The sequence below is a fragment of the Macrosteles quadrilineatus genome, unplaced genomic scaffold (genome assembly GCF_028750875.1).
Source record: "Macrosteles quadrilineatus isolate MER2022 unplaced genomic scaffold, UCM_ALF_1.0 Scaffold_1__1_contigs__length_201487025, whole genome shotgun sequence".
Lineage (NCBI taxonomy): Eukaryota > Metazoa > Arthropoda > Insecta > Hemiptera > Cicadellidae > Macrosteles > Macrosteles quadrilineatus.
This window is the reverse complement of record NW_026542594.1, coordinates 31,263,450-31,289,513: the sequence shown is the minus strand read 5'-3', so window position 1 is coordinate 31,289,513 and position 26,064 is coordinate 31,263,450. Positions and strand designations below refer to the sequence as shown.

The following is a 26,064-nucleotide window of genomic DNA, read 5'->3' as shown; positions in this document are numbered from 1 at the left end:
ATAAACTGTCAAACTACGCGTTCCAATAAAAATCATAAGCAAAGTAAATGAGATCAATCAATCAATCAATTATTTAAGATGGGGACGCCGCTATGTGCGTATTTTAACCCAAATATGAGTGAAGGATGAGTGTAGGATGAGTGGCACGATCTTGTAGTCTTAGATAGGCGTCGATAACGTCAATAATTATCTGACTCTTTCGTGTTAGCTAAGACAATCGTCTAATCGTTGGGTTTGCCGTTTGCCACACCTTGCCATTTCAAACATTGCGTTTTTGTAGATGTTAATAACAATTCGTTAGTTCATGTAATCATAAAACCTGATTTTTTTACTGTATTGGAAATAATTTTGAAATCTTGAAAAACAGTGTGAACATTTGGAAATATGATTTTTTCTACGACAGCCCATGAGCCCTACCAAATGAATTCAAATTGTCAAATAATACCTTTAGTCGACTTTATTTATTGATATATTTAAAGTAAGTTTACTAGTTTATAGGCCCTCTTCTTGTTTGTGAGTACAAATAATTTTAAAAAATATATATTTTTAACATATAGTATATGGTCTTTTACCTTTCTTAACTTTTCAAATTCTAATAAACTCTTATAGTAATCAGGTGTAATATAGTAGTAAAACTCATCTATCAGGCTATCAGTGAGGTCGGGTCCTAGAACCACGAGCCTAATAAGTATTCTACTTTACTTGCAAATTGATTGTACTTGTAATTCATAGACAATTCAATGCAGACCATTTCACGGAGATTTCCCCCCATCAGGACCTCGCTGATCATATCACTCTGCAAGGACGACTGTTTATCACAACACAAGCGATGCACTTTCACCCCTACAGAAGGATGGAATGCTGCGAACCGTGGGAAGATTACGAGGGCTTCTGTTAGACATAGTGTATACAAAGTCCCTAGATAATCTGTGTGTACTTGTTACTCAAGTCAAGTCAATAAATGCCCGGGCTTCCGTCTGTCTGTATTTATGTGTTTTTACAAATAAGCTTAAACATCAGTTTGAAACCTCTCAAACGATCATTTCAAACATTGTACACGAATGGCAACAGATAGTGACTACAGTAATTTCCACGTATATCAGATTTTTACATCATTAACTTGTTTATTTTATTGTTTAATGTTAAGTTTTCGTTGAAGAAAAATTGGATTAGAATCACAGCTTTTATTTTTAGGCACAGCAAAGTATATTTCGCAGACACATAAGTACGTAGGTACCTACTTTAAGACAAAGATGATGGAAGGGCGAGAGTAGAAAAGAGATGCCTTGTGTATCTTAGTTACTGACTAAAATCTGCTTCTTTTAGATTTTCTTTTAGGACCGTTTACTATCAGCCTAATCAAGGATCAAGGACAACTGGATCTAGTTTCGAACCATCAAAAAGCTGTTTCATAGGATTGGTACAACAAAGGTTGTAGAGTAATTAATATACGTGTAAATAACCGTGCTTTGCGCGAAAAAATGCACCATGATGCAGCACATTAACGGTTTCTTGATAATTAATTTTAAGCACTGTAATATCAAATATCACAAATTTGGGTGGGCCCAAATATTAATTATTAATCACTGATACTGCTAACACTACCTTGGGCAGTAGTGTGAATCCACCCAGGTACAAGTGTACAAATGTCTGCCTTGCAACGGTTGCTAATATTTGGTTTCGGTAAAAAGACGGCTTCAAAGTTGGTCGCTCTGTTTCCCCGCTTTCCCTGCGATTATCTTATCCCGTCTTACTTCCTCCTCTTGCCGTGTCGACCGCCATCTTGGGAGCGCCAAGGACAGACCTACCCAATATGAATTGTAAGTTTTGCGCCGTTCGTGTGGGAGAAGTGACTCAGCTCTCAGCAGCGACCAATCGCCTAATTGAGCCTCTCTACCCTCCTCTGTCCTCCCCCGACATCCACCCGTGTGGCCCACTGATCGCGGTAAGCATCATATGAGTTTAAACTATTGGTTAAAGCGGTGTTGCGGAAATACAAACTTGCAATTTCAAAATAAGTACAAGTCAGATAAATCACACTTTATGCAGGCTTACCAATAAATCGATAAATTGATGATGTTACTGTATTAGGGTCATTAGCTTTATAGTCCTTTACTATGGATGATTTGGTTGAAGATCTTCCAAGCAGTAGGCCTATTCATAATAATGGAACGCTAAACTCAACTAACCACACGGATCTCACCAGTGCGATTATCCTTAAACCAATAACACGGTAAAGAGCCAAGATCGTAAAACTCAGTGTTAGTAAACAATGTTTCAAGGCAACCTTGCTCGACCGACCTTAGAACCGGCGCGGCACTCCTAGCTCCTAGCATAGGATAATCTACGCCACAACTGGGACTGGGCATTATATACAACAACATGGGCAGGACCACAGTGTCTGTGCAGGATAACGCAGGTGGCTGTGACATGTCCTCACACTCAAGGTCGTGTCTTTATCCCACCTATTCTAGCGACATTGGACTTCCTTTTTTCCTTCCTATCTTTTGTTGTTCTTTGGTTTCCTGTTATGCTTTAAAGTATTAAAGTTACGTCATTGTCTGCCATCTTGCGTTAACCAGATGAATTAGTTCCGCGCCGATTGAAAAGAACCTAGTTTGTTGAAGCCATTTACTTGATTCTTTGATTTAAGTCTCATAGACAAATATGTTGAGCTCACGTAGGAATAAATTTGAAACATTGTTAATCTGTCTATTAAGGAGCTAAATTATTCTTACAGAAGTTTTATCTCCATGTAGTGTTTTATTTCCTTTTACTTTCGTAGTTTTAAACCAAAACTTGGGTTTCAAGTTTTACACGACTACAATAGAAACATTTATACTAGACGACTCATTCCGTTATCCGGGGCGTGTATAATCAATGTAAACACTGGAAACACGCACCCTTTAAATATTAATAACAATCTGCATAAATCAAGTGGCGCCACTGCGGCAATCCAGCAGAGAAGTGGGGAACGGGGCGTAGGTCGGTGAAACTTTGATTGAGGCAGGCTTGTAGGATGCACGCGTCTTTCAAGTGTCGTAGGTAGACAAACTCGGGATGTAGGCCGATCAGGTTTGACTTGGACCGAGAAAGTTTGCTGCTGAATATTGAAACTTGATGAGCATTCGCGACGTAGCTTTAGGACAGTAACTAAGAAATCTCTCTTTCATTACACATGTAAAACAAATCTTGTGGATGACTGCGGTAAACCAATTAAAACCACTACAGAAGAGTTTAAAAACCTGTAGTCTAAATGAAAAAATAAACAACGTAGGATAAAACCTGTTTGTCTTGCAACCAATCCCATACCCCATTAGATAGTAAAATATGCCGAATACAACTTAATAATGATTATGACACGAGATTTAGTGAGATATGTTATTAAATCTTCTTTAAGTTTCGCTTTCACAAATTAGGCACCACAGTTAACAAATCCGTGAGTGTATGCAACTAACGTGTGATCTGTCCACATAAATGATTTCAGGGCATTACCCAATTTAGTTTTAAAATATACTACAGTACCGGTAGTTAGAAGCAACAGTTTTGAGAGTATAACGAATATCTTAGGCTGAGTTTTTGATGTGAAGTCATCTGCATACCTGACTCATAGTACAGTATATACAGTCTAGAGCAAGACAACACTTACCTCGCGTTCCTCTCGTCCTCCAGGTTCTCACTGCCTCGCCGATGTTTCCTCCTGAAGGGCGTCACACCGTCGTACTCCTTTTCCCTGCCGTAGATGGATCCTCCGAAGGGGTCTTCGCCGAGGTAGTACTTTTGCACGGGGTCTCCTCCTCTCCTCATAGCTCTATCTATCGTCTGACTCCCGGAGTCCCGGTGGCGGTGTGAGCGGGGGGGAGCGATGGGGGCCTCATCGTCCGTTCCCCCTCCGACGTTGTAACTGTGATAGGAGGGGGAAGGACTGCGGGACCCTTTCTTGCGCCGTTTGTCCTTACTCGACGACCGAAACTTTCCAACGAACTTTCTAAAGGACTCGCCGAGGGAGGTTTTGTGAGGAGTTTGTGTGCTTTGCGCGGTTTTCGTCCGTACGGGCGGAATGTCTGCGGCGAACCGTGTTCTTTGGTAGATCTTCTTCTTGTTGTCGGGTGTAGGGCCTCGCGGGGACGGTGGCGAGTAGTCAGGGGCTGGTTCCTCTAGACGCTGGTGGTAGCTCTCCCTCTCTCGATGTATCAGATGACTACTGGCCACACGCTGGTCATCGCTGTCCTCCCTCTGAAACACCCAAGCATTACAATAATCACTGATCACTTGGGTGCCCTCAGCCTCTAAATCATCTAATTAATTACACACAAACTTAAAGACGTCAAGTTGCACATGAAGTAAATTAAACTGAGCCGACTCTAATCCAAAGGTCTTGGCGACATTATCCTTTAAAATATATAAATTACTGTAAGAGAAAATTTACTTATGAACAACAGTGATAATGTGTTGCATTTTTGTTCCTAAGATCGTACCCCCAGTGTAAATAACCTAATTGCAGTTCCATCCTAATAATTGTACATACTTTTGTCTTCACGATAAAAAATTGCGTAAGTTATCTGTAAAGTATAAAAGGTTATTTAGCTAGCACAAAGCTACGACCGAAAAAGGATTGTGACATTGTGGTTGAATTACTGTGTATTGTGTATAGTCTATCGGATTTCCAATAGAGCGTTGTCTAAATGCTTTGTCTAAATAAATATGAAATTAAAAATAACTAACTAAATTAGTACTTTTCCCATACAAATTATAGCTTAGGAAATTCTATTACTTTAAGTTTAAGCTACAGGATATATGATTTCAAAATACTAACCCTGGACATCAACTGCCAGCACTCATAAAATTATAGTTTGATAACAGATTTCACTGTGATGAAAAATAGTTGAAATACTGCATCGGGAATGTCTTCACACTTAGAAACTATGTGGCACAAGCATAGTTATAATTTAAGCTAATGTAATTCAATTTACACTCCGCATAAGGCTCACAAGTGCCAGACTAATTGCATGTCAGTGCCGACCAGGATGCAAATTAAGGATTTCAGTAATATCCAAGGGTTTTACAAATTATCAACGGTTATTATTTTGATATGGGTCAGACCAGAACATGAATTATACACTCAGTTACGCTCAGGCTATAAATTATTCAGCCCAAGACTCTAGGTAACTAGTTAATTAGCAGTAAACAAATGGATCTGTACGACTAACTTTGTTTATGAGTTAAATATTACCAGAGTTAAAAATACCACACATCTATTGATATTTTGACTATCACGATCTGTAAGTTTGGTCAATGGGATACCATGACTTTTCTCAACTCACCTTTGTATGCCTTTTCATATGATTTTTAAATTCCAATCAGGGGAGCCTTTTATCAAATTTCCCTATAGGGAAGTAGCTATTACCGTAGGTGGCACGGTAAGACTTAGGCCCGGGACCGATTTACTTTTTCATTTTGATGACCCCAGAGGCAAAAAACACAATTCGTTCAAATTTTCATATATGTATATATATTATACGTCCGTGAACGCGATAACTTGAGTAATTTTTGTCCGATTTTGATGAAATTTGGTTTAAAGGTGTAAGGTGGTATAAGCATGAATGATTATGGCGAACCAGCATGATCGGACCGTGGGAACGGGGGTTTACGGGGGGTTTGGGTGAATAATCGTTTTTCTCATTTTTGACCATCAAAACAAAAAATTTCCTAATTTCTCTCTAAACCTTTTTAAAAAGCTTAAAAAAAAATTTATTACATCAAATTGTGTTTGTACAGTTATTGGAAACGGAGAAAATTAAAAAAGAATTTAATTTAAAATTCTTATGTTATTCTTATGGAGAATATTGTAAAATGTTGTTGTTTGCTTGTTTATGGGTATATTTTGACCAAACTTGGCAAAATTTATTTATTTTATATTAAGCTATTAATATTTTTCTAAAAAATGCATTTTATTAGTTTCCTTGTAGCAGCAAACCTAGGTACTCATTATACCTAATGCTAATTAAAAAGATTTAATTGAAAATCAATTGAGACGGATGGAAATTCTCTTTGTCGGCAGGTTTGCTGCGGCGGGGGTATTAGCGAATTTCCCTACAGGGAAGTAGCTATTACCGTAGGTCTCATGGTAAGACTTAGGCCCGGGACCGATTTACTTTTTCATTTTGATGTCCCCAGAGGCCAAAAACACCAATCGTAAAAATTTTTATATATGTATATATATATATATATATATATATATATATATATAGATTTATATATATATGTGTCCGTGAACACGATAACTTGAGTAATTTTTATCCGATTTTGATGAAATTTGGTTTGAAGGTGTAAGGCGGGATTAACTTGAATGAGTTCGCGATCCAGCATGATAGGACCATGGGAACAGGGTTTTATGGGGGGTTTTATGGGGTAAAAATTGGTTTTTCTCACTTTTGACCCTCAAAACACAAAATTTCCCAATTTTTCTCTAAACCTTCTTAAAGAGCTTAAAAAAACAAACAATTCAGTATATCAAAGTGTTTTTGTACGGTTATTGGTTACGGAGAAAACGAAAAAAATGTAAATTTAAAATTCCCATGTTATTCTTATGGAGAATATTGTAAAATGTTGTAGTTTGCTTGTTTATAGATATCTTTTGATCAAACTTGGCAAATATATTCATTTTCTACTAAGCAATAATTATTTTACTTAAAATACACACTTTATTAGTTTCCTTGTAGCAGCAAACCTAGGTACTCGTTAAACCTAATGTTATCTAAATAGATCGATTGAAAATCAATTCAGCCAAATGGAAATTCGCTTAGACGGCAGGTTTGCTGCGGCGGGGGTATTTTTTTATTATCATCGACCACAAGACCAAAGCTACCTTAGTAAACCAGTATTTGTTCATATATTTGCTGACTTTAGCAGAGTTAAACCTCTGGAATGATTTAAATAAATTATTGAAAATAACATAAACAAACGCAAACAAAGAGACTGTTTTTTTACACAAAAGATTTGGTGTACAGGGATATATACATCCTGACAAAGTGAAAATTTGATACTCAGTATGTTTAAATATTAGAATAATTTGTTTTAAATTTAACTTTTTAGGGACTTATGTTCCTACAAACCACTAGTAAATAATAAATCTTGTTTAAACTGAAACCTTTGCTGAAACCAAGTATTGATGGTATTAATACACCCATAAAATACCGCATCCAAAGATTACATTGAAACTTTGGGACCCCGTGGGTTCCTGAGAGAATACTTTAACGCCATATAGATGTTGGTACTCACTGATATGGTCTGTATCACCATGCAACATTTTATAAACGATTGCTTCAACTGTATAAGTGGAGTTTGAGTATGAAGAAATGCATAAGATATACAGTCCCACAGTACATAAGCGACATACATAAGAATCGACGTATAAAATTGATATTGAAGAAATGATTAAATCATTTTAATACAGATTTGTATTAAATTCCATTGTAAGAACACGGATGTGGGAAAAGTTCATACATTTTTAAAAAGAGTTCATAATATCAGTCAAACTTCGTTCAAAAACTTCACAAAAATTCCTTTGTTATTAAGTGTGTATTAGTATTTAAATCCTATTTTGAATTGTTGAAAATATTATTTTTAGTAAAATACCACAACTTTTATAGCAGAATCACTTTTCACAATTGTTGGTTCTAATTATGTCAATAACATTCTAGTTCTAATCCCTGCGAATATAATCTGTAGTGGTTTTGGTAATTTAATAAAAAAGTGTTTGTAAAATATAGGAATGTCGTTAATGACAAATTGCGGGTAATTTGATCTTAACATTTTGTTTGTTCGAACGCTAATACCGGTCAAGCAACACAATAACACCCTTTGCCGCCCTGTCACCTGCGACGTTATAAACAACAATCGTTGTTAAGATATGATAAATAATTTGAAAATAAAATTGGGACTTTTAACCGGACTGCGCCCAAAAAGTTTCCGAAAATAGCCGATCCACCAAACAATTCGAAAACAAGATTCCAAATAAGTCTTTGACAAAAAGAAACATACACCTACCTGGGACTCGACCCACGACCAGTTGGTCTTGCAGTAGCTGCGCGTCGTACGAGCGAACATCGGACAGCTGTTTAGCCCATTGTTGCACGATGTCAGCTGAGCCGATCATCAGCTGATATCAACGCGGTCGTGGCATGGTTATGACTATTGTGCGAGGACGCATTCTTAGCTCCGTGGGCTCGCGGGGCTCCTCTAGGGCAGGCTCGGGCTCCTTATTAGTCCTTACTGACGTTGCGTCAACTGCTCGTGCGTTCAGTTTGCATTTTATCAGCGTATTATCATATTCATGAGTCGATTTAAGGTAAAACGGCCGGGCAATTGCTGTTGCCACTCTTGTAGATCACGTAATTGGGGCAAACTACAAATGCGACCGTGGGAAGTGTCATGTAATTTTGATTACATACTATTGTATCCTATACTGGTTAACAGTACAAACTACGAATCTGCAAAACTGCAATAATGTTTTTTATTATTGGCATATCATAATTGAAAACACTGTAGTAGATATACAAATGTAAATTAATTAGTTAGAGGTGGCTGTGGTTAATCCATAGTCAGGGGTTGGGTAGGCAATATGGAGGCAGCAGTCATATTGCCTGCTGCCCGCTTGCAGGCGCGACCAGCAGTCGAGGACGTCGAGGTACTTCACTTGTATTGACTAATTTGTACTAATTTTAGTGAATTTGCCATATAAGGAATACGCTTTTGCAATTGTATTTATTCATATATTTATTTATTGTACCATCGATCTAACTAATCGGTTGTACCGTGTAGTCCAACTTAGAACTACTTGTAACTCGAGTAAAAACAATCCAATTTTGATCAAATTTTGGTTCAAATGTGTTGTAAACCTACGGTTATTCGAACGATTTTGAGAACCAATATAATCGGACTTTAGGAACGTGGTTTGTCGAAGGTTTTATGGGATGAAAATTTGTTTCCCCAACCAATTCAGGGTATCCCGAATGATATGATCTTTCCTCCAAAACCAAAAATTGTCAATTTCTTTATAAAATATATTTTTAGAGCTGAAAAACTAATAATTTAGTATATTTAAGCGCTGTTGTGCGGCTAATGGTCACAGAGAAATAAAGGAAACTGAAAACCTAAAATTCTCAAGTTATTATTTTTGCTTGTTTATGGCTATATTTTAACCAACTTAGCATGGGAAACTCCAGAGCCACTTGGGCTGAGCCCGAAAGGATTTTTGGGATAAGAATATGTCTATATGTTAATCGGATATGTGGGCTATCTCATACCAAATTTCAACCGTGGCGGTTTGGTATTTTTCACGTTTACTTGTCACAAACATCCATCCATACATGCACACTTTCTCACTTATATAATCAGTGGGTTTTTAACCAAATTCTGTGAATTCATATATTTCATTCTTAACTATTATTCGTTCAATAAGACACTATTTATTACATTCCCTGTATCAGCAAACCTACGTACTCATAGTGGTTGATACAACAATATAGTTTTCATATTATGTAGTTACATAGTTTTCATTTACAAGTAAGTTGAGTTTCATTTCTCATCAACACAATTGGAATCCTCCTATTGCGGTCAAAGGATTGGTCCCTGATGTGTGATGTGTCCTGCAATGCCGCACGAACAGCGAGAGCGAGTATCTGTAGAGAGAGTATATACTGTACAGTGTGTTTAAACATGTCACATTCCAATGGGAGCTATTTAAGGACAACTTTAACATTACAAATGACGTTAATTATTCTTCCAAAAGATGTATGATGATTTAACTACTGTATGTGGTGATTTTTTAAAAATAAAATGGGCTGTAGTAAATGTAAAAGACATATTCCCAATGACCTGTCGATTCAGTACGCGATAACTCGTAAATACAGGCAGTGTTCCTATATGGTCGTCGCCAGATGATAACTCATCATAGTGATTGCGCGAGGGCGGGAACCAGACAGGGAGAAAGTGAGGTTATGTGAGGTCATCAGTCGATCCTTGTAAACATCACTATTGCTAACACGAAAGTATTGCGTTCACTAGGTAGGTCTATATCTGGACTTTTTATGTGGAGTCTTGAAGTATTGACAAATGCTCGATAACGTACGTTTGCGATCTAACACTACACCTCGTTCCGCTGTTTGTAAACATAACAAACAGCTATAATAACAATATAAATTACAATAAAACACAACAATAGCAAAATACAATAAAACTTGTTCATCGTTTAAGGCCATTGACCAAATAAAAATGTAGACATATATCACTTCAAAATGAATCACAGAGTGTGTAGATCTGCGAAAATTATTACAATAAATGAATTCCCTAGGGCTCTGCCCTACAGGCCGACTTCCAAAAGGCTTAGGCATTCAGGCTTTCGAAGTTTACAAATTAAATTAACAAGGTGTGGTCCATAAAATTAACATCTGTTAGTTAATTTATTTAAAAGGGATTTTGATAGTATTGGAGAAATGTGTGAGTTATTTAGTAAGAGGGTGTGTTATGTTAAAAAGGTAGACAAAGTTGTGTACAACTTTGCTATCAGTTTTCTTTGTAGTTGATATCACACAGGTAGAGTCTTGACTAAAATTAAAGATTAAGGGTAAAATTACTTTTGTTATGTACCTATCTACAATATAAAGTACAGTAATTGATGTTATTGCTAGGGTATGTTGTTAGATTTTTACGGATCTATTGCTTATATTAACAAATTAAATCATATAGTTCAAGTATCTTTAAAAACACATCAGCGTCAATTATTTACTGAACTGACTTTCCTAAAGAATTTGAGCCCCTTATCTGACTAAAAAATTAAATTTTCAACAAGAAGTGATAAATTACCGGTAAGTGTTTTGTTTCTATAGTAAATACTTTAGTGTTGCTTAGTCTATGATAATACACAAGTAACTATTTCATTCATCATATTTATAGAACAGTGTTGTCTCTTTCGCGTAATCCCACCGATGGAAGCACGGGTACTGTATAGCAGCTCGTGTAATTATAATTTGAAAACCTCCCTATGTAAACATCTAGTAGAACTGTGACCTTGATAACTGAACAATAGCAGAGATTAGTCCAATTAATGTTGCCGACTGTGTGACAATGGGTATTGTTGTGTGACAAAGACGGAAGATCGGGAAACTGCGAGATGAAGAGAGAGAACATCCCACGTGACCTTGATGTAACCTTCAATCAGCTGACCCGCCCTACCGCCTCAACACTCCCCACACATCCCTCCTATCAAATCTTGGCTCACCGCTTGTCAAGGTGTCAGGTGGAATTTAGCAACGTACGAAGGCGTGTGGCCCGTCGCCATTTGTATAAAAGGACCAACAGATTCTGCGTTGGATATTCTTATGGTTGATTTTGATCTGCAACTTAGTCTGCTCACAAAGAATCCATTTTATATTGAAAGGATCTTTTAAACTTTGAATTGTTTTATTAAGGTCCACGCAGTTGCACAGTGAATAACATCGATTTGGCACTATAATGTCCATTTTTGAACTTTAAAATAAATTAAACTATTGAAAGATTTACAGCAACTGTAATTTCGTCAAAATAAAATTTAATTTCAGCAATAACGGTTGTATAAGAAGTTCTAGAGACATATTTGTAGAACGTAATTTTTCTCACTTAGTAAACCAATCTTGATGGAACTGGTACATGTTTAGTATACATTGATTTGAAACTTTCCATCTAGCATGAATGGCCTGTGTTACAGATTCGTTAGGCATAGGATAATAAATAATGCTCGATAATTTGTATTTTAAAACGTCTGATCAAAACACTATCGTGCACCCTCAGTGGAGCCCCATGGAAATTTTGATTTATTTTTATATTATTTATTGACTTACAGCGAAAATGAGTGTATGCAGCCCTTTTAGAATTTTTAGGCAGTGGTGAAGATCTGTCTATACAAGGTGGACAAAATCCTGGGTCATTAATTATAAAAATACAAATAGAGCTACAAAATCTGGAACAAAGTTACTGGGCAATGGGCATAAACATCTAGTTTATATATTAGTCAGTGATACGCTACCTGAAGAGGGGGTGGCCCACTAAGAGTAAGAAGAACATCTTAAGAAGCGTAAGTTGATATTCCCATAAAATTAAAATTCTGTAAGAGTAAGTAGAATGCAATTAGTCTATTATTTATTTTTATCAGCTGTTAATGGTTGTTAGCTTGTGGGTTTGTTTTTGTTGTTGTTGTTTCAAATTGATTTATTTATATTAGAATACCTGTTTCATTTTGTCGGTTGTTGTTTAGCTGGTAGGTTTGTTATTGTTATTTTTGTCGTTATTACATCGTTATTATATTGTTGAATTTATTCTAGTCTATAAGCACAAAATTTGTTATTATTGTCAGATTTATTAACTATGTATTCTAGTCTTTCACTTTCAGTATTATTTAAGCTCACACTAATTTTGTCCCTGAGTTGTACTATAGACAAAAATAATTAAATACTTTTTGTCTATGGTTGTACTGATTTGATTTGTATGGTTGTAAAATGGAGATATCCGTTAAAATAAATAATAATTAATAATAAATAAACAATGCCTGTAGTAAAAACAAGCTCAAACTGACAACCTAGTCAAATTTAGCAGCTGTTTCAAGATTTCCTGAATTTGTGCAGTTATTAAAACTCAATGGTATTGGCAAAATTCTGGAATTCTAATAACATATCTTTGAAAGGCTACCATTTATGACTCGGTCGCCCGTTTCAGTTCGGGTTTGTTGCACTGTATTCCACTCATAAAGACATTAAATTTCATGGACATACCATCAAATGCTTTTATTTTTCTTCCGACTCCTAGCGAACCGTCCTCTTGATGCAGTAGCGTATCACCGACGAAAGTGTTAAACTTATTTTTATGCTCAGTAACATTGTTTAAAATTTTCTAGCTATATATTTATTTTTTATATTTAACCGTCCCGTGTCTTTTTTGCCACCCTGTATAAATGTTTTAAGAAAATTCATAAATAACATTTGAAATTAACGGTTTTTTAACATCTTAGGATTCTAAACCAAACCATCTATAACCTTTAGCGTGGAGTAAATAGCTATTTCCCAGTAGGGAAATTTACTCAACTTTATTATGAGGATATCTATTTATCCGATATGTTCACTATTTACAAAAAATTCAGAAAATTTTCAGAAAGCAATTTTTAAAATAAAAAATTCAGTTCAAAATGCTTTTGTTTTGGAAGCCAGCCTAAAATTTTGGTTGCTCAGTTAGAACTCAGTATACGACCTGACAACATTTATTGCCCAATTAAAATAGTTTACCTACGTTTATTTATGTTAGAGCGTGGTACAGTAACTTCACCAGTATTTAGTCGGTTGTAGGATTGTTGTTGTAACCAAACGTGTATTTATCAGATTGCTACATCAGCTTGTAAATGTCCCATGCTTCCACGCCCACCATCTTCACCCACCATGCATGACTATGGCCAGGTCAGGTAATTACATATTTCATTTAAACTGTATTAGCAGAAAATATAGAATGGTATTGTTCTTATTCATTGATACGCGTATTTGTTTGTTTGATTGGCTCAAGTAACTCTTTGAATAGAATTGTAAAACCGAAACTGTACTAAACACACCTAAAAATGAGCACAATACTTTAGGTGATATTTTCATTAAGAGTACTCTTTAGTTAAATCGTGTGAGATAATATAGAAAGCTTAATTTATTTTATTTTATGTTCAACTTTTGCAACAGATATAACTCGCGGTGTTTGATCTTTTAGTTAAATAACTTCTTGATCAGCATTGTACGTGTTATTAAATTTACGGAAAGTAAATAAAAAACTTCTAATAACACTTAAAACATATATTTACGCTTATAATGTTACTCACAAGACGGTAAATATACATAAAACATGGTCCAAAGTATGGAAGCAAAAAATGCTTTGTTGAAAGGGTCAATACATATTAAACTCATGACAAACCTTTTACTCGCAAGCTAATACCCAGATTAGTAAGTGTGCTTAAGTAAGTATCTGGTTAGTAAGAATCGAAGCTGTACTGTACAAGGAACCACAGGGCGCCACCTGGTATACTGTAGTAGTTGTAGTACTGTAGTAGATAAGTAATATAGTCCATAGGTAGGGCTTGTATTCCTTAAGCAACTATCTTAATGAATTCACCAAATAGTGCTTTTGTATTTTGTTTCTTTACATAAAAATCATAACAAATATATATACACATTTGTATAAACATTACTAACATCTATATAAATAAAATTACAGTTTTGTCTGTACATTGCTTAGAATCATGCAGTTTTTGGTTATTTTTACGTTTCATAGCCTAAGAAAGCCGAAACGAGTCTTATCTCAATTTCTGTATGTATATCTGTCTGTCCATTCTTTGACTCTGTCTGTAACGCCAAATTGTCATTTTACGCGACCTACTCCTAGGAAACTAGAGTACCGATCAAGGTTCTAATCGTTTTTCTGTATTTACTGGATTGGTGAGAGTGTCGTGGGCTATAAAAACATGGCCTGGCTTCTTTGAAAACAAAATAACGAACCATCAAAAACCCAATTTTGTTTGATTTTTGTCAAATTTTCTCCCAATGTTTCCTATTACATTTGATGAAATAACGATCAGCTGTTTGGATTAGTTCTCACTTCTAGCTGTGACTGATATGTTTACATTCAAAGTTGTTTACAAATACCGCAACCATTTTCCGATCAAGTTTTGTCAGCACATCCAAACCAAGTGAGATTAGAAACGTTGTGCCTTACTTAATCTGTTTAATTAATCGCAAGTGCAACGAGTGTTCTTGAGTTTTTATAACCGGGGAAAATACCGTGAATCAGTGTTGTATTAGTGCTGGGGAACTTAAATTTTTTAAATCGTCATCACCAAAAGGTTTAAATCAGGTTAAATCAAAAGGTTTCCGCACTCATTTTTGGCCCTTCAAGGACAGTTGTGTAAAGTGCAAAGTAAAAAATCACAACTGCAGTGGGTGATCGGGGATGTTGCTGCGATCTTGGAAGAACTTGCTGATTTCACTGTGATCGTAACAGAGGTTTAATTTACAGATGTTGCTAAACTCGCTTTTCCAAAGTGTCATTTTTTGTTTCTACTTACTTACATTTCGACAACGATATCGGTACATTTGTTCTACTTAGGAAGTAAAACTACAAACGTCCAAAACCCCAGATTTGTGAGTTTTTTGTCACATTTCCTCCGAATGTTTGCTAGATATATGTATCGATTATCGATTAGAGATTACGTAATATTTTATAAGAAACCTTTGTTTGGATAAAGGTGGTTTCTTCAAACTGTCATTAATATAAACAAATTTAAAGTTATAAATTAAAAGTTAATTACAAATAATGCTATTAATGGGAAATAACTTTGATTTTCGAAAACTTAAAAAAAAAACCAAGTGAGATTATAATAACTACGGTACTGCACCACATCAAGTGAAAGTTTTTTTGAGAAAACCATAGGGAGTTTTTAAAGCATTACGTTGTTAACATAAATGTTACATGTTTTGTGGCCTGTGTATTTATTTATTTTTATATTTGCCAACGGATTAACACAAATAATACAGGTTGATTACATGGACAGTTTGAATTGTTCTTAAGTACTATAGTTCTTTTCATAAATGTAAACGTTGGTTTATGGTACTGCTACTTTTCCTTAGAACCGGTGGTAGCAGTAAGAATCATTTTGACGTACAAACACGTCACTATTTACAACTATAGTTATCGTTAGTGCTGCACCTTATTTCTTATTAAATTTAATTGATGTCTTACTGTATAATTTTTGCGTTTTCTGTCTGGACTCCAAAATGTTAGTTTATCCTATGAAAATGATCAAACATTAGTGAAAGATTTTGTTAGCAAACCATCATGATTTTTTAAAGCTTGGCTTTGTAACGTATAACTGTTTCGTAAACTGTGTATTTATTTACCAAAATATTTGCCAAAGGATTTACACCAATATCATAGTTTGAAAAATTCATTATCATAAAATTTGATGACAATATCAAAACTTTCAAATAATTATTTTGTTTGTAGACTACTTTGCTTTGGTTACAGCGTAGCAAATCCCTTAATTCAATTCTTTATTTGTGTGTGTATGTCGGTTGGTAACGCATTAATGTCTTTATTTCTCAGTGTTTCGTGGAAAAGACAAGATCACCTTTGTTAATGAAAATTTCAACCCGAATAAAGTGTGCAGTAGTGAGGTTGAGGTGGTATTTTCAGTGTGAAAAGTAACTTTCAATTACAGGCCTACCTTAGGGATATGCCTCATATATCTATAAAGCAAGTCCTTTTATCATTAGATATAATATATGGACTAACACGATCGGGTGACATTTAATTGCGAAGCATTCGTTTTGGCTTTGAAACTGTCAGATATTGTATTTGCGAAGGTTTATATGTATTCCTAAACAGTAGTAGTTTTGGCAGCATATCTGAAAAAATGCACACTAAATATGCAAACCAACTCCTGTTCTGAATATAAGGTTTCAACTTACTGCAAGATTCCCGTACGTAGAACGGGCAAACAGCTAGTTATTAAATACTAAAACTGTTTATAACTAAAACAGCTAAATAGAATCCTTCTCTGAACAAATAAGTCAAATTCAATTTATTTTAGTCACAAAGCATGAACAAAATCCTCTCAGTTGGATAATATCTGCAAATTTGTTAATGTTATTGACTCTGAAAAAATTAAACAAGAGTTGTCTCGACGCCTTCAAAACTAAAACTATGTAGAAAGCACGACAAGTAGGTAGCGCAAAGGTGTTGGTAGAATTGCAGGCGCTACTGATATCAACAGCCGTGGAGTAATATTGGTTAAGTCAATTTTTATAATAATGTATAATTATGACGATATAATTTTTTCATCTTTTGCTTCTGTGGTTTTAATGAAACGTAAATATAAAATATATGGCATCGTCTACTAAATTTTCTTAACATTTGATGACCAACAAAATATGTTTGTTTAAGAAAAAGTCTTGGTTTAGAAACTAATAAACTCATAGAAAAGGGCACTATAATTGTATTTTATTACTATATAGAGAATTGCACTCCATTTTATATTTTGATGTGTGCATACTGCTTATATATGTTGGTGTACTGTTTCAGGGTCCAGCCGAATAAATTACCATGATTTATGACAAAGCGATTAGGAAAATAAACACTGTAATTAATTAGTCTAATTGTATATTCATGCGCCAAGTCTTTACTATTTTCAGATACTACTTAAATACACAGAATATCCTATATTTTTATTGTAGTACTACGAGTAAGATATAATTATATTCAATAGTTAATTGTTTTTCTTTGTACACGTGGAAGTAACGTATACACGTTCATTTATACTGAAAACGTTATTTTCCAAACTTTATAAATTTACTTCACGAAAATACTGTGGAAGTATTTTATAACTGGTATGGTAGGGGATACTATAAATACCGAAATGGAAATATACAAACTAAAACATAATAGGATTAGTTTCTCTGTGTAAATCAAAGAAAAAGATTCCATATAAATGTTACGATACAAATTAATTAGTTAAGTTAAACTGTAAAATGATTTGTGATTTACGACTAAATAGACTTCTGTCAACCTGCTGCTTCAACACTTCTGCCATCAACACAGTGGGTATACAGGTGCACACTTAAACGTGATCAACAACCCTGTTCCTTTAGTGTATGTGACTCTAAGCTAATGTCAACTCACCTCCACATGTCCGTTGTGTCCGTTGTGACTACTGTGGCCGTTGTATCGTCTATGGTGCCTGGGGGACGCCGGACGATGAGGTTCCTCCTCTGTCGAGGAAGTCTTGCCATTCACCGCTCTCGGGTGTGAGTTGTGGTTGTGGGGTGAGGCAGACCTCTCGTAAGGAGATCCCCTGTCTTGGGATGGAGAAGAACCGTTCTCTTGTCTGTAGTACCTGTTGTACACGTGCTTCTCCGTAATAGACTGGAACGGCGAAGAACTCTCAGGACCGGAACTGTTCCTACCATTCAGGTTTAGATTCGAACCTTGACTGCCACGAAAGTTCTTCGATCCTAGACTAGATGACGGGTATGGAGGGCTCGGGGAAGACTTTGACGGGGTAAACGTGTGGTTCGGCCCTGTGGGCAACACTTGTACCCTGTCTTTGTACAGTCCTGGCGAGGTGACGGAGGTTCTCGCGGGCCTCTCGGGTTCTCTCGATGTTTCCTTGGAGTTCCTCCACTCGCTGATCCCTTGGAAGTACGTTGTAGGAGGAGGAGGGGGAGTTTCCGCTTCCGGGGAAGACACAAACACTCTGGACGAACTACTAAGATTCCTCGCTGCGTCTACTCCGTTCACTTTGCTTCCGTTTTTGGTTGACTTCATAGTCACGTTGATGAAACTTGTCGACGTTCCTGTCGCAGGAAGGTCGTCATCGTCTCCTAAAGAATCCTTGGAAGATCTAGATTCGCTACCGAAATGATGCTCTAACCATTTTGACGTTTCCACCTTCCTCGTTTCTTCTTCTTGGTCGAAATCGAGTGGTTTCTTGGTAAGCGCGTCCTTCCTGTCTATGGGGCTGGCTCCCGCTATCCCTTCTCTCTGCAGCTGATGCAGCTTGTTCCTCCTCATCTTCCGTATTCTCGTACTGAGACTGTCCCACTCCTGCGGATCCTCTAGCAGTCCCGTGTCCCCCTGGCGGTCACCCTCCATGTTCTCCGCCTCGTACCTCATCTCTCGCCCGATCCTCTTTCCGTCAGCCAAGTAGTCTACGAACTCCTGGTCCTTAGTCTTGGTGTAATGCTGGGAGCTTGACTTGTGCACCTCCTCCTCTTCTTCTCCCCCAGATCCTCTTCCGTCATCTGGCTCTTCTGTATTGTTTATCTGCAACAAGATATAATATTGATTGAATACACTAAATTTTGTTTAAGTATACACGTATTGTATACTTAATACATTAGGGGTGTTCTCTGTTACACGCCGTTCCTAGCAGCCCTACTTAGCCGATTTTTACGATCGATGTGTGATTTTAAAGCTACAGCTTTAAAAACCACCAAACTGTATAAATATGGTGTTTTATGATTTAGTATTGTTGGAGATATGTGTGCTTTATGATCTAGCACACCTGCTAATGATTTGAGAGGTTAAAAAGGTAATATCCTTCAGAGCTTTGCCACCCTCAAGTTTAAATTATATGCTGGACCGTAACAACTTTTTGTTGTTGTTATGAATAATTGTAGTTTAACAGCTGTTCCTGAAGTAGGATTATCGACTATTGGATAATGAAGTAGACAGCCCATCTATTGTATATGGAACAACTGTCACCAATTTTTATTAGAATGTAGAATGTTCTACCATTTGTGTGAAATGAGATATATGTAATGACCCTCTTCCACTCGTGTTTTGACCTTTACTTTTCACTACACAACAAAGACTAATAAAAAACAGTCATTGAAATATTTATTTCTTACAGTTTTAGGAACATTTAAACAAATAACAGCTTTTAGGTTAGGCCTTCTACTTCAGTATCCAATAGTCGATGCTTCTACTTAAAACGGCGTTGGCGCGTCTAGTTCAACAACAAATACTTGTTTGTCTATGTTGGAAAAATCCAAAAAGATAGTAAACATCACTTGTTCATAGTAAACATTCTTTTGAGTCATTAACAATATAATAATGAATTTTGGAATGTAAAAAACATATAACGAAAGTAGGCGATTTCACAGTAGTGTAGCGAACGTGTATTTGAAATACTACTACTGCTACTTTTTGACAACTGTTACCTGATTAAGGTATGTAAATCAATTATTAATATTGAATATCTAAAATCAACTATTATTGTAAATTATTAGTTCTGATCACCTAAGAACTGTTCTAAAAATAAACAAAATCTTGAAAAGGTAAGTAAATGGGAATTACAGTATATATATATTTAGTGCAGTGGACATATTGACCTCAAAATCAAGTTTTGGGCCCTATTAGACTGCAAAACCTACGCACGGGTCCCCTCGTAAGACATAGTTTTATACTGGCGTAGACTCTTAATGAATAATATTGATCATACTCTCAAAACTGGTATGTTTTGGAGCTATTTAATGTTTTCGCATGTATTTCGTATAGGTATTATTAAATTACATTTAAGAATAATTTGCAACATTATCGGGTGAACATGCCTAGGTATTGTAATTACTTGCCACAAGTGTTAGAATGTTTGGCTGGTGGTACTCATACTAAACGTTGGCTTTCAAGTTTCATTCTCAACTCAAGTATAAAACCTTCAAATTATGTAATCGTGAAATAATATTGATCTAAATCTCTTGTTTACTTGTGTCTTATGTAACGTTAAAAATCGTATAATGTATTTTAAGCCCGATTACCCCATAAACCCTGTTACACTTTCAGAAAACAATGGAGTCCTATCTCCATTATGTTTAATAGCGTAATAAACGGTGTTATGACCATTGTTGATTGATAGTTGTGATCTCTCTCGATTGTCAAGGTCAGGTGAAGGTTGCCGTTCACTTATCTCGACTTTCTCCGCCTCCAAGCAACACGACTACGTAGACTGAGACTGACACATTGACACGGCCCTTGGCAAGGTGGAATCTACGACAAGAAATGTATTCTCCCACCAAACAGTCAAACAATCCTAACTCACTCAAAATAACGATTATGTCAAATATCAGCCAGGTATTTAGTACGGTTTTCGAAGTTATTTCATAAGACAGCAATTGTTTGGTTAAATTGGGCAGTTTGAAGTTGCTTTGCGTACATTTAATCTTTTATGCGATACGGAAAGATTCATGGACTATGTTAGGAGATTAATGTAAAGATGATTTAATATGCATTTTTCTATAAAGGAAAGTATTGTTAACATGGATTTCTCATTTTATCACATTACTAAAACAACTCTGCGGCAATGAACTTAAAAATCTTAGCCTTAGCTACAAATGAGTACAGCATTGCCAAAAAACTGTGTGAAATAAAACTTACGTCCTAAAACCATCAGCACAGTCGACACAATAATTTTCATCATACTGTTCGGAAAACAGCCGTTTTATAGTTCTCTAAATCGTCCCCAAAATCAACTTAAAATAGGGTGACTTTTTATGGATGGGTTACTTAAAATAGGGATTAGAAAAAGCACATGCTAGTAGATTTATCTGTTCGCTAACCTCAAAATTGTATTACCTAGTACAATACTAGTACATTATGGAAATGCTGCTAATCACACGATATTTTAGGTTATATTTGTAAACAACAGAAATGTAAACATTGTTAACGACATTGTATCAACTCAAATTATTGGGTCTAATTTTGTAACGATTAGGTTATTTCCACAGTATGATGAAAATAGTTGTTCACCACACGGAGCAAAAGTATTTTTTTACGTAATCGTATTTCCAAGCTAGGCGGTGCATCACTTGTAAAACACGATTGCTTACCAAAAAGAGCCACTTTCGTTCCTAGGGTTGAAAACTACTCTTTCCCTATGTAGTTTTCGAAAATAAATGTTAAATTATGTATATGTATTGGAAAACATAAATATTAAATACAGTAGTTGATTTAGTACTTTCAGCCACATTTACCACGTTTTACGAATTACTTGGTTGAAACAAGTTATAATAGTTATAAGTTAAAACGTTGACTATTGATACAACAAGGCACTCCATGCCCATGTTAAATTTGTCGCCAGTTTTTTTTTATCAAAATAGTATCGTAGTTTATGTGAGCCACTGACCGATTGCGCTAATCTAAATTACTGATTTTTGAATAAAACTTTTTACCATTAAAGCACTGTAATGGCATTACTTGTTGAGAGCTTTAGCAACTGTTATGACCCTTCAGTTTGGTCTGAAACACAAAATAAGGTCAAAAATAGAATTTTAGACACTGGCGCATTCTGTGACGGGCTCGCTCAACAACGTTCTTTTTTGATAACAAAATGGCAACAGATGGTCCATATAGATGGGATGTCTACTTCAGTATCCAATAGTCAATAGTTAAAGCACTGGTCACTGGAGTGTGGTAGTTGGAGTTTACTACCTCTTCGTGCTCTGTGGTCCTCTTGGTCTCAGTGACTACTCTCCCATCAGCCTGGAGCTCGCTGAGGTGTCTTCTGTCATCAGTGTCTACAACCTTCTTGGTCTTGCAGCTCTGATGGACTATACGTCCCTCGTGAGGCCTCGCCACCTCTTGACCGACGAGAGCGACTCTCAGGTCTACGCCCTCCTGGCTCTGTCGTTGGATAGCCGACAGGTATTGCTGCAACAGGACAATATTCACGGTTACAAGAAGTTGTAATACCAGTGTGTGAACTACAAGATGGAAACAAGGAGAAAGGTTTACACGTGTTCAAGGAAGACAACAAGAGCTGTAACTGTATATTATGAACTATATGAAATGAGGATGTTGTATGTCCAAGATCAAGGTTCAAATCATCATTAAAAGACTGTTATTAAGGGGATTCGCCACTGAAAAGGGTGCATTTTTTTATTTAATGAGGAAAGTCGTTAAACTATTTTTTTCTAGTAGGGTATAGTTTAACAAAAAATGGAAAAATTTTGATTTACTTCTAAATATAAATTATAGGCGGTAAAAAAATAAAATAGAGGTTTTTCGATCAATTTGTAAGGGGTTTTAAAAATCGATATTCTGAAGAGAGTTCTTTATGGATTTTGATAAATTTGGTGTTTTTTTAAAGACAGTTATCTTAACTTAAAATTTAGGTAGATTCATAATAATATCTCAGATACTTTTTTTGCTGTGACACATTAAATATAATTTTTCTTAAAAAAAAAGAAGTAGTTTGAAAAAAACGTTATTGTTCAGTACCTAATTAACTTAGATACCTAATTCTACCAAAATATTTTCCTAATACTGTCTAGAATAAGTAGTAAAAATTTCAACAATGTACCTTTTGTGGCTCTCAAGATATATCAAATTTTGTATTGAAAAACGTGAAATTTCAATGTTGCTGATAACCGCGTTTGAATAAGGTGTCCTATGACCTTGTAGCTATCGTAAAGAGCGAAACCCCTTGGTTATAACATATAATAACATTCATACATGGATTATATCATACTTTTTGGATGTAATAGGGTCCAATGTACAAAGAAATGTAAAAAAATATTTTTACAATTTGTCATGATTTTTACCTATTTTCAGTGGCGAATCCCCCTGGACTTTGAAGAATTGAATGAGCATAGATACAATATAAATCACTTGTTTACACTGTTTTTGCAGTCTTTAAAATTATTATTTTCAGAAAACCGACCTGTTAAATTAATTGCATCCAAACAAACAATATTGTTAGTACAATAAACATATTATGTACCGATCCGGGATCTCTTTAACTCTTTAAAGAGGTTATCTAACGAATTCCGATAAGTCCTAGGATAACAATGATGAAATTATCCTCACCAAAAACAGTTTTTAAAGCAATTAAGTAACGGCAACAGCGATGTTATCCCATGACTTACGCTCCTGAGTTGATCGTAGTAGAGGATGCAGAACAGCAAGTCCCAGTTCATGGTACACCACCACGGTCAACACACAACGCACCGGCACAACTGACATGGTCCTCAGCTCCACTGGTGCAGAAAGTCCACACTTTCTCACCCTGGCCACTTTCCTTGACCTTCCGACCCTCCCGCACGCCGCACTCCGCATATCTTACCTCTCAACAGCTTAATTCCCCGCTCCCGCATCCTCAAACGCCCTTTCACCAGTTTTACTAATGTAAATTCCTATATGGAGCTTTCTGTACATTTTGATTGCCATTTTTGAGTTAAATTTATTTACTTCATCTGAAATTAAAACTACAATAAACCGAGTAGTACATTCTCACTTAAATGACATTATTTTGTGTGAAGAACTATAGATTGGATTAATTAAAAATCACAAAAAACACGATATGACATTTTAAGATAAGATATACATATTGTGGTAATGAAAATGTTAATGACCTTGACATACGTTCATAATACAATGAAACATTTATGTACCAAGTGAACGAATAAATAGTTTGTTTTGTTTTTAGCAGATTCATATGTATAATAATAAATATAACGAATCAACACAACACAAGCCGACACGTCTGTACTGTCTATCCTAGAACGCAACCTGTCATGTCGCTGAGTTGATAAAATTTAATTATTGCTCCGATACCATCGTGCAACCCACATATAACGCGAAGACCGGCGACTAACAAGGACTTGGGATCCTAGGAAGCGGTCATTAACATAGAGTAGAGACATATCTAATGAGCCGTACACATCCGAGATCAGCAGATTCTATCTGTCCGTGGAATTCGAGTCAAACGGTGAATTAGTGGTTGCGCTCACACGTTCCGCGCTCGTGACTGGATACTAGATACTATCCTTCACTGAGATATCCAACCCTCAACCCCGGGATATCATGATCATGGTTGTTCTTCACTACAGACATGCTAGGTTGCTTTGTGGATACTAGATACTATCCTTCACTGAGATATCCAACCCTCAACCCCGGGATATCATGATCATGGTTGTTCTTCACTACAGACATGCTAGGTTGCTTTGTGGATACTAGATACTATCCTTCACTGAGATATCCAACCCTCAACCCCGGGATATCATGATCATGGTTGTTATTCACTGCAGACATACAGGTTGCTTTGTGGATAATAAATACTATCCTTCACTGAGATATCCAACCCTCAACCCCGGGATATCATGATCATGGTTGTTATTCACTGCAGACATAATAGGTTGCTTTGTGGATAATAAATACTATCCTTCACTGAGATATCCAACCCTCAACCCCGGGATATCATGATCATGGTTGTTATTCACTGCAGACATACTAGGTTGCTTTGTGGATAATAAATACTATCCTTCACTGAGATATCCAACCCTCAACCCCGGGATATCATGATCATGGTTGTTATTCACTGCAGACATGTTAGGTTGCTTTGTGGATAATAAATACTATCCTTCACTGAGATATCCAACCCTCAACCCCGGGATATCATGATCGTGGTTGTTCTTCACTACAGACATGCTAGGTTGCTTTGTGGATAATAAATACTATCCTTCACTGAGATATCCAACCCTCAACCCCGGGATATCATGATCATGATTGTTATTCACTGTAGACATACTAGGTTGCTTTGTGGATAATAAATACTATCCTTCACTGAGATATCCAACCCTCAACCCCGGGATATCATGCTCATGGTTGTTATTCACTACAGACATACTAGGTTGCTTTGTGGATAATAAATACTATCCTTCACTGAGATATCCACCCCTCAACCCCGGGATATCATGATCATGGTAGTTCTTCACTACAGACATGTTAGGTTGCTTTGTGGATACTAAATTCAATCCTTCGCTCAGATATCCTGATTAGTTGGGTAGCTGAAATGATATAGTGACCGTACCTGTCAGTCAAAAGGTTGCCGGTTCGTTGTCCATTGTGCTTATTATTGAAAATAGTCCTGGCTAAATAAGCAGCTAGATTTGAAAAAGGTTTTATTAGGTACAAGTATATATAAGGAAGAGTTCCTCCAAGAGGGATTTAAATGCAAATCGTGAATGCAAACGACCAACAAGAAAAGAGGATTCTGCATAAGAATGAAGAAACCTGTTAAACCGTAAAATGCAATGATAAGTGTTATGTTTCACGGAAGGAAGGAGAAATTGAAATACGTTACAGGAAAGTTCCTCGACAGTGTGAATTTACAAACAGAATTCCGTAATGGTTTCATTTTAGATAATGAATCTTAAAAATAGTAAATTTAAGAAATGTTAATGTATAAACATCAGTCGTAAACTGAGTTCATAAACATAGTCGAGACTCGACACACGACCGACGCGCGTCTACATGTCCCTAATAAAAATAAAAGTAAGCCCACCGTTTATTTGTCAATGTGTAAGTGTAACTATCGTGTATGTGTCTACAAAACTTCAAGACGCACCTAATAGGGAAGTTCAATATCTTATATTAGGACTCACGATGGCGATATAATTTTGCCGAAATGCATCTCCTGTAAAAGGATACACCAGATTCGATCGGCGGACACAG

General features: G+C 36.1%; 1 protein-coding gene across 3 annotated transcripts in view; it reads right to left on the bottom strand.

The window, feature by feature from the left end:
• Positions 1–26,064, bottom strand: part of LOC128981962 (uncharacterized) — a 206,328-nt gene that overhangs the window by 6,073 nt on the left and 174,191 nt on the right. For all 3 annotated transcript variants that reach the window (XM_054400977.1, XM_054400972.1, XM_054400987.1), the window contains 3 exons: positions 22,042–22,260; positions 17,737–18,879; positions 3,650–4,236 (listed from right to left, as the gene is read on the bottom strand). In XM_054400977.1, the coding sequence (XP_054256952.1) occupies positions 3,650–4,236; positions 17,737–18,879; positions 22,042–22,260 (1,949 nt within the window). The remainder of the gene's footprint in view (positions 1–3,649; positions 4,237–17,736; positions 18,880–22,041; positions 22,261–26,064) is intronic.